At 37.7% G+C, this 14,609-nt stretch overlaps 1 protein-coding gene across 5 annotated transcripts in view; it reads left to right on the top strand.

The window, feature by feature from the left end:
- Nucleotides 1-14,609, top strand: part of nrxn3a (neurexin 3a) — a 199,470-nt gene that overhangs the window by 181,406 nt on the left and 3,455 nt on the right. For 4 of the 5 annotated variants that reach the window (XM_061695537.1, XM_061695536.1, XM_061695534.1 and 1 more), the window contains 3 exons: nt 30-119; nt 2,777-3,078; nt 3,223-3,313. In XM_061695537.1, the coding sequence (XP_061551521.1) occupies nt 30-119; nt 2,777-3,078; nt 3,223-3,313 (483 nt within the window). Of the gene's footprint in view, nt 1-29; nt 120-2,776; nt 3,079-3,222; nt 3,314-11,509; nt 12,081-14,609 lie in introns of all 5 variants that reach the window. The other variant, XR_009769756.1, reaches the window with a different exon arrangement.

Raw genomic sequence — 14,609 nt, 5'->3', positions numbered from 1 at the left:
ACTAAATCTCTGTAAATGTTTTGTTAAAGCGAACAGTGACATTGAACGGTATCAAGTGGCCAATAAGAAAATTCCTTTCAAATACACCAGGCCAGTAGAAGAATGGCTACAAGAAAAAGGTATTTGCAAACATTTTTATTCTTTCATATGTACTTACATAACTCATACTGCTTACTTAGTCTGTGTGGGCCATTCCATCAGATGCCATTTGCTTGTTGTACATCTCTCAAAATAAACTTCTGTCTTTTTTCAACTCTAAATCTCATAATACACATATTGAACAACGCAGTTGTTGGCCCATCTCAGGCAACTCCGTTTTTTTTATGTCATTGTTTTATGTAAGGCGGCACGGTGGACGACCGGTTAGCACATCTGCCTCACAGTTCTGAGGACAGGGGTTCAAATCCCGTGTGGAGTTAGCATGTTCTCCCCGTGCCTACGTGGGTTTCCTCCTACATCCCAAAAACATGCATGGTAGGTAAATTGAAAACTCTAAATTGCCCGTAGGTGTGAATGTGAGTCTGAATGGTTGTTTTGTTTCTATGTGGCCTGCGATTGGCTAGCGACTGGTTTGGGGTGGACCCTGCCTCTCACTCGAAGACAGCTGTGATAGGCTCCAGCACGCCCTTGCCCCCTAGTGAGGATAAGCGGTACAGAAAATGGATGGATGTTTTATTTATTGGTACTCCTCATTTGAGCTATAGGTCTAAAAGCAACAGGAGTTTGTTTTTAGCATAGAATTAGCAAATACAGTACAGGAAATGGACCTACAAGTTGACATTAACCACATTAGTGTTTCAACAAAAAGTTGTATATTCAAAATAAATTAAATAAAAATTCATCTAAAAAAGGAGGTAAAATATTTTTCAGGTGAAGAGAAGTTCTCTTACCTGGCTGACAGTTTCGACTAACGCTTCAGTCATCGTCAGAGCTGTCACCACTTCCTGGTGTGACGTCGAAAAAACAGTTGGTCAAGCCGGGAAAAGTAAAGTCCCCCGCTGCGATCGTGTAATTTTGTATTTTTTTTTACCCCGAAAATATTTGTCTGAACACAAGACAAAAAAAATCTAAAACCTAAGAAAATAAATGTGTGATCTCACTTTTGACCTATCGATGTCCTGCAGAGGATCTGAGTGATGCAACTTCCATGCGACTTGTGGAATGTTAAAACATTTTCGGAAGGCGTAATATGTTACAGTAACAGGACTGAGTGAAAAGCTTGGACACCCCTTCTCATTCAATAGCATGAGCAAGCAAGACCAAACCTTTGATAGGTACTGTAATTCCAACACAGTGTAAAATGGTAGAATCTGTACATCCTGTAAGCGCAGGAAGTTTGTCTTCAACAACAACTCCAACTGAGCTGAATGTGGTGGGATGTTCATTCACTCGTAACAATTAGACATGAGTGTGGAGGTGAGAAGGGCAGACTAGCTTGACGCATTTACGTAACAAAGTCAAGCACCAGTGATTTGTGTTTTGATTTAGAAAAGAAAAGATGAATCCAACAATAGTTTGTCCTGGATGCGGCCACCCTAATCATATGCAATATTGATGCTTCCCTCTCCTCTATCCATTTAAACACAAACTGAAATACTGTACTGGTGAACAGTTTATGGCCAGCCAGAAACACTATGTGACTACGATACTAGAAAGGGTGTCATGATGGAGACATTAATGCTGCCTGTACAATAAGATTTGGCAAGGTTTTAATTGCATGAAATCTAGTAAATACTACGTTGACATATGTACACTCCAAAAACATTAGTAAACACTATACATTAGTACAGCAGTGTATAAGGGTCATTTTAGAATTGGAGGACAATTGAGGCACCAGTATTTTTGAAAAACTGACCATTTCGTCTATATCTATTTAGTTTTTATTGAAGAAAAACAGCTAATAAATCCTCATATAATTTGAGTCCTCCAACTGTATAAACAGGACTAGAATAAATCCATTGCAGTTGCATAAGGAAAGGTTTATTTAGTTTAATATTAATTACATTTTAGTATCACTTTTAAGTACTGTAACAGGGTTAAAAATAAATGCTAGTGTTAGGTTAGCTACTGCTAAGTTTGATTTCAAGAGTACATGCTAGCTGTGTTAGCTGCAATGCTAACTGGTCAAGAACAAATCTTGCTATATTAAAAAAAAATATATATCAATACGTTATGTATTTTTCTGATAATATGAGTAACTGGGTTGTATTGGTTAGAAGGGACCTACTTTTGGCCCATTGTCAGAATAATTAGCTTGATGCTATCATTTATGCTGAGTCATGTATTCGCTTTTTTTCCTCTTCCTCCTGTGGGCTAAAATGGTTTTAATAACAGGGTTGCGTTTATGTTGAAAAACATAACATCAGAACACGATTTCGACTATATAAAATATGTCTGTGATAAAATATAAGATATATAAACAAAATCAAACCAAAGCAAGCTGATTTTAGACATTCATTTTATTGCTGGAAATACCTCATCAAGGTGTAGTGTTAAAACAAAAACAGATTTATATGCGATAACAAAGACAAAATATGTATTACTTGCTCCATCCCCCCTGTTCACTTGTGCAGTCATGTACAAACAGAGGAAGATTTTATTTTATTTTTTTAACACTGTAATCTACAGGAAGGCAGAAAACCAACATTTCATCAGACAAATGCTCCACAGCCCGTTGCTCTCGCCACCAAAAACAAAAAGCAGGCTGCTAATTGGTTTGAATGTACTTTAGGTCTCTTTTTTTCCTGGTTTTCACATATGTGGATGTCCCCTCTAGGACGACAATTAACCATATTCAATACTCAAGCCACAGTTGCGATTGGAGGAAGTGATCGTGGACGGCCATTTCAGGGTCAGCTGTCTGGTCTTTATTACAATGGCCTTAAGGTGTTGAACATGGCCGCTGAGAGCAACCCAAACATCAAGATAAATGGGAGCGTGAGGCTGGTTGGTGATGTCCCCAGTGGGGCAGGCTCGACCAAGTCCACTGCCATGCCTTCAGATGTGTCCACAACCTTTGTTGAGACTACTACCATGATGTCCACCACCACCACACGGAAACACAGATCCTCTTCAACGGTACGGCTTAAATACCTCATATACAAACATTTTTTTTTTTTTTTTTTTTTAACTCCCGTTTCAAAGGTCATGAATGAACTTGTGCGTGTGTTTTTATGCTTCTTGGCCTGTTGTTCCTGACAACTTCAACTTCTGATCAAGAAGCATGCATCAGATGACATTGTGTCATCTGCGGAGTGTTCCAGTGATGATGAAGACCTCGAGGAGTGTGAAACTGGTCATCCAGGTGGGCTAGGTTAGTTTGCATTGGCTTGCTTTCTATGTGCGTTCATGCATCAGCACCAAGTATGGATGATGGCAGTCTCAAAGCATCACACCCCCATGGTTAGACAAAGTGTAACTTAACTTCAAAAAATTTCAACTGGCTATTCAGAGCTCCATTTGTTATCTTGCAAGTTGTATTCAGAAGAGCAGAAGGTCATTTACTGTCATGAACTACACTTGCACATGGGGTCATCCAAAGTGGTCAACATGGTCACATACACACATACAAATTTCATCTGCTGAGATTAAAAATAAGACAATGTGAGTGCGTACATCCTAGATGAGTGAAATTTGTATAAAAGTGAACCATTATGAGCCAGTGATGCTGCCACTCATCACTATCCTTTTTAAACAGTACATTTTATTGATTTGTTTTAAGAATTCCATCGACTTTTGAGTTCCCCCCCCATCATTTAATTTGCACATTCGATTTTGCTTTAAAGAGAGTGAGAACAGAGAGAACAGATATCATTGAATTTCTGTGTACATTTTGTTTTCCTTTTTGGGTTTTGCTTATAAGCATACTTGTTATTCTGTCTTTTTGCACCTAAATACAAAAAAAAAGATATTCAGCAGCCTTTTTAAAAATAGAGAATATATTTGAAAGAATTTGGGAATTTCCACATTGGTATGATTATTACTTTTACCCAAAGGAAACAAAACAAAACAAAAGTGTTCGTTAAAGGTCAAGGTCATATTTCTTCTCTCTCTCTCTCGTCAGACATTTTGGCTGACATACAGTTGGCCATTCCCAATTTCTTTTAAAGAGTATGCAGGAGATCATCATGTAAATGACTTAAAATATGTGCTGTGTATTCTGAAATTCATGGGGATTTGTGAAGAAAGACAAAGACAGGGCCCCTGTCATCCAATCATATTTACACAGAAATTCATGCCATCCTAACCCTGACATTATTTTGATGTTGACAGTGGCATGCTCTGTGGATTCAAAATGTACCTTTCTGTTCATCTTTTCTTTCTTTGCTCAGTCAGCATTATTACTTTTTTTCGTGTTTTCTAAATTTGGTGATGAAACCGAAACCATCTGTCTGATACTTAGATGCATGTATAGTTTCATCATGTATGGCATTGCATTATTACAGTCCATTGTTTTCATTGGTTTGCTCCAGCTTTTATAGCATGCAGATGAAAACATTCCTTTTTGCAAGGCAAATGAATATTTTACAAACACTAACCTTTCAAGCCAAAAGTAAATCCAATTGATGAGACTTTCATTTGAGTGAAAAAAACATTTTAAAATAACCCTTGCATTCGTATTCTGTACTATTTATTTGATTGATTCAGTTGAACACAATGTATTTTGCATCCTACCATCAAAGGTAATGGAATGGTATGGTTTAAAAAAATAATAATAAAATAAAAAATTCTAATTTATGTTTTGATGATTGGTGCTATGGTTTTGAAAAGTCTTCATTTTGCTCAGAATGAATTTTGTTCATCAATTTGCATGATCATTTTAATTACAATACAGTCAAAATTGCTTTGTCTGCATTTGCATTTTAGCTGAAAAACATGTTTGCAGTCACAGCAACATCAATTGCAAACCCTGCATTATCTTTGTTTTCTGTGTGTCTTTCTTCTTTGGTTATCAAGTTGTTTAGTGATACTGTTCTCTGTTATCCATCTGTTGTGTCCTTAATTGATCAATTTCATAAGATGGCAATCAACTTCTAAACCTATTTATATTCATTGATAAAGTATTCAATGTGCACAAAATCACAATTGCCATAGGAACTTACAGTGGGTACGGAAAGTATTCAGACCCCATTCAATTTTTCACTCTTTTCTTATATTGCAGCCTTTTGCTAAAATCATTTCAGTTCATTTTTTCCCACATTAAAGTACACACAGCAGCCAATATTGACAGAAAAAAAAACGGAATTATTTATTTTTTATTTTTGCAGATTTATTAAAAAAGAAAAACTGAAATATCACACAGCCATAAGTATTCAGACCCTTTGCTCAATATTTTAGTAGAAGCATCCTTTTGAGCTAATACAGCCATGAGTCTTTTGGGGAATGATGCAACAAGTTTTTCACGCCTAGATTTGGGGATCCTCTGCCATTCCTCCTTGCAGATCCTCTCCAGTTCTGTCAGGTTGGATGGTGAACGTTTGGTGGCAGCCATTTTCAGGTCTTTCCAGAGATGCTCAATTGGGTTTAAGTCAGGGCTCTGGCTGGGCCATTCAAAAACAGTCACTGTGTCGTTGTCTTATACAGACAGGGGTGTGGCTTTCCTAATCAAGTCCAATCAGTATAGTCAAACACAGCTGGACTCCAATGAAGGTGGAGAACCATTTTAAGGATGATCATAAGAAATGGACAGCACCCGAGTTAAATATATGAGTCACAGCAAAGGATCTGAATACTTATGGCTGTGTGATATTTCAGTTTTTCTTTCTTCCTAAATCTGCATAAATTTCAACAATTTAAATTTTTTTTCTGTCAATATGGGGTGCTGTGTGTAAATGAGGAAAAAAAGGAACTTAAATGATTTTAACAAATGGCTGCAATATAACAAACAGTGAAAAATTTAAGGGGGTCTGAAAACATTCCGTACCCACTGTATTTCTGGTATAATGCTATACAATATGATTATAAAAATCAATTATAATATATATAAAATTATACAAGTACAAAAACACTTTCTAATCAGCAAGTTGCCCTAATCTTTAATGTAATCCATATACATACATTTATCAAATGCTTTGCCGATATATGAAAGGATAGGACAGAGCAGATGAAGAATTTTTAATTCGGAATACTTGATTAAGAAATATTTTGAATCAAAAGACAAGATCATTAAACCATTAGATGAGATGTGGAGCTTCCTGAGCCGGCCTCTTTCATGACAGCGTGGGGAGGCAAGAGGAGAAATAAAGTCAACTAAAAACGTTTTTGTTTGTTTGTTTGTTTGTTTGTTTCATTGGTTGCAACGAGGTATGAGCATAATATTGGTTCATAATTGGTTCATTGATCATGAAGAATTAGTTTGATTGTGTGGAATAGATTGTTGAGTCATTGTTTCATGACAGCATGGAGTGCACTACTTGGCTGCAACTAGCTAAGGCACTGTTGACTGAGTCTCAAGTTATCAGGTCATGAACAGCATGTCTTTAGTTTTAAGAAGTTCAGCCCCATACTCTGCTTATTAATCTACCCAATATATAATTGGAATTGAAAAGGGAGTTCCGAATTTTCAGAGATATTTTAACAACAATGCAAGTTGACAGGAGCTCTGAAGGAAGAATTTGCTGAATGAGACTTTTAATTTAGCTCAAAATATATGAATCTAATAAAATAATACTCCAAAAGTTGTAATAAAACCAACAACACACATAATATACATCCACAAAACACACAACACAAAAATTAGTGTTCAAATAACACGAGATTTTCATCAATCCCCATCAATGCCATCTAATGGAATTTTTCCTCAATTTTATTCCTATAACTTTATGTCTAAAAAGCCTGGGTTGAATATATATGAATGTCAAAGGACACTATATTTTTAAAAGTGTATATCCATAATACTCCTTGTGTGTAGTATATTTTTACAATGCTTTTTGGTGGAGCGAAATCAAACGAAATTGTGGTGGGCCTCAATTTTTTAAAAGTATCATCAATTAAAGGCTTTGAAATTAAGCAATCACATTTATATCGTATACAACATATTTGAAACAATAATGTTTCTCAAAATCAGATGGATGAATATACCTATATGTGAAATAAATTTAAAAATATTTATTTTATAGCAGGCTACTGCATAAACACAGAGCAATTTTATGAATATTATATAAGCTGACAATATTCACAAGGCTCTAACTCATAAATTCTAATTGGCTGTATTTAGGTTTTTAAAGGAGGCTTGATCTACTCGAGTACTTCATCTAGATGTCAACCATTCCTGCACGTAGGTCAAGACTGTACCTACCTTTATGTCTACTAATCCAGGACTGAAAACAGGGATACCTAGGGCCCTATTTCCGTGAACGGCGTAAATCCTGTACGGCGGGCCGCGCCATTGTGCGCTAGAGGGGGCTCAGACTGATGTGAGTCATTTCTTAGATGAGCGCAAGCCGGCGGATCTGAGATCGGGCAGTCTGTGCGACTGTGAGAGTGTTTACAGCTGACTTCAGTTGCCACCTATCAAAGCAACGCCTCTCATTCTCAGGACATTGACACGATCGCAACTGGACTATTCTGTTTGTCTTACAAAGACGTTTTACCTCTCATCCAAGCAGGCTTTATACATTCATGCAACAAGGCTTAGTTAGTATTCACTAGCCAGTGTTTGTGTGGAAGACTCAACTATTTATGCTCCAACTTAGAGGCATGCTCCACACCACATATGGAGTCATTCTTTTGGAATGCAAAAAAGGGGGAGAGTCGTATTCCAAAAGAATGAATGATTCTATACATGGTGTGGGGCATGTCTCTAAGTTTGGAGCATAAATAGTTTAGTTTTCCACACAAACAGTGGCTAGTGCGTCCTAAGTAAACCTTGTTGCATGAAGTGATGAAGCCAGCTCAGATAAGACAATAAAACGTCTTGAAACAAAAACAGTCCAGTTGTGATGGAATCAATGCCCTGAAAATTAAATGACCTGGATGAATGAGGATATTCACAGGAAGGCTCCCCTCATTCCCTGTAATTGGAGACATGTCACCACATTCTATGTGCGGAGGAGCACGATGCGTAATCGCAGTGATCTGTGCGTGAGTGGAGCATTGTCACTACTATGGCCAGTATTGCAACACAAAATGTGAGTGGGTACCCTCATCAAATACAGGATGAGCTGGTGATAACTGCTGGCGACCTCAATATGTCTGCAGAGCGTCTGCCTGTGCCCCGATCTAATTCGGGTTAGACCAGCGGTCTAGCTTTCACCAGGATTTAGGTATAGTCTGAGCAGGTGTAAGTTTCGATCGACTTTCTGCCACCAAATTGTCACTCAGCCAGACGCAACTCCAAAGACACACCCTCGCTGTGCCGGAACACCTAGCTTGGCACAGACCAGTCTGCGGACACATAGTGCGAGCCATGCGCCTGCCTAAAAATCAGGAGCCGCTGGCACTTGTGCCCTCCCGCAGATGCGCTGTTTACGAAAATAGAGACCCTAGGCTTTAGGGGGTAATCCCCCTATTTCCCTCCAGTTCAGGAATGAGCAGACAGTATCTAGGCTATGGTTTTCTTAATTGTTAACATGTAATGTGCACACTCAAAGAGTATCCCCCCCCCTGCTGGCCCTACCGTTCTCACACAATCTCGCTAGACCCTCAAGAACGGTCATTAGGGGACTTAAAAGTTCCATGTAGCCTGAAGTGCTGAAATGAAAAGTGCCATTAAATGAAATTAACATGTTAAAGTTTAGGCCCTAGTACAAACCTCAACTGTGATTTGGACATTGGAATAGTGTCTTACTGTGTCTAATGGATATACACTTTAAGCGTGTCATTTGACATTTATCATACATGAAATCATGTATTGTGCAGCGGAAATGGTCAACCCACCCCTTTTTGTAATGATTATATTGAGACCAAGACAAACTAATACTTGATGTTCCCCTCCGGGGATCAATTTCGGAATATTTTAGAAAAGATATAATTTCATACTTTAACAATTCATTTGAAAAACAAACTCAAAGGTTTTACTATGTTCAATTTTAAACTTTGTTAAAGTATAATTTATTCCTGGATATAATCTTTAAACTCCAAATTAAAACTTCTTGGTACCCTCCCATACCTTAGCTTTAATTTAGTCAGTTTTGGAGGTACTCCAGTTCTTAGTAATGACACTAAAGTGCTCCAGTGACGATCTGTACTTTGGACCTACATATAACTAATTATATAAAAGTTCTTTTTAAACCCTCCACTGACTTATACGTTGAAATAATTGGATTCCTTCGATGTTTATATCCACACTGTTACAGTCTCAATCTACATTTCTTGTGCATCAGGGTTTCAGATAGCATTCGAACTAGGGGTGCATGGTATAAACGGTAAACTCGGGAGACAGTCAAAATTTGACCGACGGTTTAGATTTGGTCTCTACCAACCAATTGCGATAATGCTTTTTTGATGACGTTATCATATCTGGCAGCTGGTTATAAGAATGCTGCGTTCCCTGGCTGTTTGGGAACTACTGTGGGAATGCTCAGCGCTACAATATCTTCTGCCGCCGCAGCTACCAATGAGATGCCGCTATATCGGCAAAAGAGCGGAGAGGGATAAAAATGAATTTCTTTTTTAAGTCAGCCAGCAAGAGACTGGGTGTTCATGCTAGCGTGGCCGCCTTACAGTGCACTGGTCCGGCCGCAACTGTGTCCAGGTTGCGCGGGGAAGGGCAAGAGATTGGTGAGGTAGGCGAAGTTGGGAGGGAAAAAAAAGTTGCAGAGGGAGAAGCATGTCATGCTTGCATAGTCATTTGTCTTCCCTTCCGTTGCAGCAAATAAATAACATTTCTGACGAGTACTGTTATCATTATAGGAGAACGAGGAACAATTTTCAGGAGACGGAGAAGCCATGCTAACTGCTAAGCTAAACACCAGAAAAAGTGCTTCGATGGTACAGTACACTTTTCACCGAAATCTGACTAGAAGCGCCTTGCAGCGAAAAGTAACAAACTATGATTAGCAAATTAGCAGGTCATTTAATAAGTATCTGCAGTATTGCACGCTGACGATACCCTAACTGCGCTCAGAAAAATGATACTAGAGTTCTCTTTAACGGAGTCAAACCTGTGAACACAGCCAGTAAAAATGGATCGATAATTTAATTAGGGTGAGCCGAAGCCCCGTGTTATTAGAGTATTTCTACACGTGCAACAATCATTTCAGTTTTCTACTTTTAATCCTCCCACGTTTTCACACTAATCATATCTTTTGACGTTCAACCGACTTCATTTTTAAATTACAGTTTCAATCATAGAAATTAAAAGGGGTGTATCACCTTTCCATATCCATTGTATGTTTAATGTTTGTATTTTGTTCCCCACTGCTATTTGTTCAAGTTGACCTGTATCCCAATCATAGTGAATAAACAGTCATACTGAATTATAACTAAAGTGTGGAGCTTAAGTATGTTGAACAGAAATGTCAGTTTCGACAGTTACAGTTTTGCTGATACCACACATATTTTCTTGTGAATCTTACATTGTCATTTGATACCACTGCCTGTTGTTTTCAATGAATATGTACAGTATGACTTTTCTAATATGGAATTGGGACACAGAGTCTGTCACTTATTTTGGTCAGTCTTACCTACCCCCAGTTTTCAATGTTATTTCTTTTCTACTTTCCCTAAATGCAACTTACTTTAAGCATGCATCAACATCCTGCAGTACAACTAAAACTAAACCAAAAATTAACTCATTCTCAGCCAGTATTGTCACTGTACACCCAGACTGCACGGCCGGTTCATGTTTAAAGATTAACATTACAGATATATTTGTCATCAAGAAACACATGAGAGAGGAGCCCGTCTCCAAGTCGAGTCCCTCTCTCGACGGTGTCTGTTTTCTATTGTGTGCATCTGGTTGTAGTGTGTGCAAAATTTCAAATGACTTTGTTCATTCATCTTAACATTTTTCATTTGATAGTTGTAACAGGTTTTTTTGGGTTTTTTTTTTTGTATTAATCCAAACACCATTTTGGTTCTTATTATGGTTATTTGGCTTTAACTGTTTATTATTCTTTTGCACAATTGGATTACAATTAAACAGCATTGGGAAGCTTATTTTATTTTATTTTTTTATTTTTTTTGACATACAATTGACTATTACGGATTTGGAACTGCTTCTACTACTAACTATTACCAACTACCTTGTGTGTTTTTCATCCCATTTGTGCTTTCTTTGCAAATCAAATCAAAAAATAACTTAACCTGTAATGCTCAAACCCGTATAATTAGTAGATGCAGCCGTTCCAGATCCTATTTCCATTATCCTCTATTTGTCAATATTTGAAAACATATTATTACAGATTATTGCATAATAGTTTGATTGTAAGAAAAAAAATGAATTGCATGGCTAAAAAGTTGCAGTTTAGGGTTTGTCAGACCTGTCGGTGTTAGAGTTCTTCTGTTCTTTTATGTAGATGGGCATGTATATGCTCATTGTTTGTATATCCCCATCCCTTCCTTACAGCCAAAAGCTCTATTGCCGCCCGACCGCCTCGTTCTGCCTTTACATGGACATGGCAACTGACTTACACTGTCACCCTCATCAGCCTCATTTCCTATGTAATATGTTCATAGGTCCCACCCCTTCTTCACCTGCTCCCTTGTTGTTAGAGTTAATTAAAATATAAAGTGAATTCATTCATTCTACTCTATAAAACAAAATGAGAATTTAAGAGTATCAGTTTTTACTCGAACATGAATAGATTTTAGATACTATTGAATCTATTGCAATGGGAAAATGTAGATACAGCTTTTGTAAAAAGAAATGAGAACAAAGCTAATTATTTACACAGTGAGAGATTAGCTATATTTAAAAAAACAAAAACAAAATGACGGTGATTATTTTTATGTTTTGTGGTGTGGATGTGTGTGTTGTTGCCTCCCTGTATTGTCATGTTTAATATAGAACACACTCTCCAATGGAAAATAATACAGTGTTTTAAATGGTACAAAGTGGATATCCATTATTATTATGATACACTTTTCTTTTGTAAATTCTTTTCTTTCTGCCAAATTCATGCGGAGAATATGTTGATGTAAGTGGACAAATTATGTATGTTTAATTCTGTGAACCTGTCGGTCAGTAATGCAGTTTGTATCATTGCCAGCATCCATCTCAGTTTGCACTGCAGTAAGCTAACAGAGAGGGTGTCCAATTAACACCCTTTGTGTGAAATATGTAATTTTGAAATATACATTCAGTACATCAGGTTTTAATGGTTTTGGTTTAACTGATTATATTCATGAGAACATTATTTTTCTGCACTTGAAAAGCTTTTAAACTGCATCACTGACCAATTTGTGGAAATTTGTCAGAATAATTATGTTAAGTGTTGTATGACTTAAAGTATAATAAAGTGCAATTTATTTATATTATAGAGTTGTGTACTTGTGAATGCATATGTTGGTGTTTGGTGTCACTGTCAAATTTGCAATCTGCATTTAAATGTTGAGTATGCGCAGCTGTGGATACTTTTAATGTCAATGGCAGTTTGAATGCTCACACCACCCGAACTCCGCAAATTTGTATTTGAACTAAGCAGCACAAAAGTTGCGTTGTGTTTAGTTTAGTGTTTTGGGGAAAAAAATATCGGTCTTGTGATATATCACAGCATATTCTCTCAGTGTAAAGTATTGATACACCAACATCAGATTGCAACTGTAGTGGTCTGATGTCTAGGTATGTGCACTAAAGAAGAGTATAACTGATATGATATTACTAGTATAATGATACCTCAATATTCTTCTTCGTTTACTGTCAGAAATGCGTATCTAAACTAATAATGATGTTGTTTACAACATGGGCTGAAGATTGAATACTGTCAAGTGTCAAGAATGAACCAATTGTTTTAACTTTAAGTTCCGACAAACATGGAGAATGAACACAGTGTTAATGAGCTGATCCTTGATATGAATGGCCAAATTTACAATGATATTAAGAAACACTTTTACTACTATTAATAATAACAATAATAATAATATATGGGGGCACGGTGCACGACTGGTTAGCAGATCTGCCTCACAGTTCTGAGGTTGTGGGTTCAAATCCGGCCTCGCCTATGTGGGGTTTGCATGTTCTCGTCGTGCCTGCGTGGGGTTTCTCCCGGTGCTCCGGTTTCCTCCCACATCCCAAAAACATCCATGGTAGGTTCATTGAAGACTCTAAATTGCCCGTAGGTGTGAATGCGAGTGTGAATGGTTGTTTGTTTATATGTGCCCGGCGATTGGCTGGCGACCAGTTCAGGGTGTACCCCGCCACTCCCCCAGAGTCAGCTGAGATAGGCTCCAGCACACACGTGTCCCCGTGTGAGGATAAGCGGTACGGAAAACAGATAGATGGAATTATAATAATAGCTTTTTAGTATTGTGCCTTTTAATGAACGCAGGGATGCTTAGCATTTTTCAAACTTCCTTTAATTAATCTTTGCAGTTAACAAAAAAAAATAAAAAAATTTCAATATAAATTGTATACTGTAGGTAATGCATTGATTACATATTCTTTGGACACACGTGTTTTACTTTGCTGTTAATCATTTAAAGCTCAGAGAAGCATGGACTTCCAACTTGTATAGCGTTTTTCTACCTTCAAGGTACTCAAAATGCTTAACACTTTCTCCTCATTCATCTACTGATGACAAAGCATCAGGAGCAACTGGGGGTTCTATATCTTGCTCAAGGACTTTACAATTGTTTTTCCTGTGTCTAAAAATAGTCCCCTTACTAATATTTTGCAAATATGAAAGACAAATACAGTTCCATATTCAAGTAATTTAATATTGTTGTATATGTTTATTTGCAAGAAGACAGCTTCTATTCATTTCCTGTTCCCCAGTTATAGTATTGTGAAGGATCATGGAGGGGTTTCTTCGATTCTTCGAACAATTATCACACAATCGCATTAATGTTGTATCGCAATATTATCTGTGCACAATCTTGGGAATCATTGCATCGCGTGTTACTCTGCGATTTCTACCCTTATCCCAGAGATACTGCAATCTTCAGATGCTTCCCAATGAGCCAAACCCTGAAGTTTACAAGAATGGACTAGCATTCCGTATACTGTAAAAGTAATGCACTGTAATTAGTAAAACGTTTAAATCTTTTTGAATTACTTAAGAAAGGTTCTTTATTAATCAATTCAAATGGGTAGAGCGTCTTAGGGACCCCAATAAGTAATTTCCTATGTAGTATCATGAATCGAACCCTAACATGTTAAAAGATGAGGGGCTTTATTTTCTTGAACGGTGTAAATCCTGCCAGGCTGGTGGAAAATTTGTGCGGCAGTGGCAGGTTAGACTAGTGTTGGTAATTTCGTAGACCGGCGCAGGCAGACAGATCCGAGAGTGGGCAGGCTGCGCCGCTGTGGGAGTGTTTACAGCCGACGTGGGTCGCCACCAATCAGAGCAGCTCCTCTGATTCCCTTTAAATGTGGCCCAAATGAAATTTTCCATGGAGACAAGGCACCTTAGTGCAGAACAGGACAATGCGTAATGGCCATGACCTGTGCGTGAGTGGACCATTATCACTGCTGTGGCAACAGAAAATGTGAGCAGGTGCGCTTGTTT

Source organism: Phycodurus eques, chromosome 14, assembly GCF_024500275.1.
Source record: "Phycodurus eques isolate BA_2022a chromosome 14, UOR_Pequ_1.1, whole genome shotgun sequence".
NCBI lineage: Eukaryota > Metazoa > Chordata > Actinopteri > Syngnathiformes > Syngnathidae > Phycodurus > Phycodurus eques.
The sequence above is the reverse complement of the archived record's forward strand: the minus strand, read 5'-3'. Positions and strand labels throughout refer to the sequence as shown.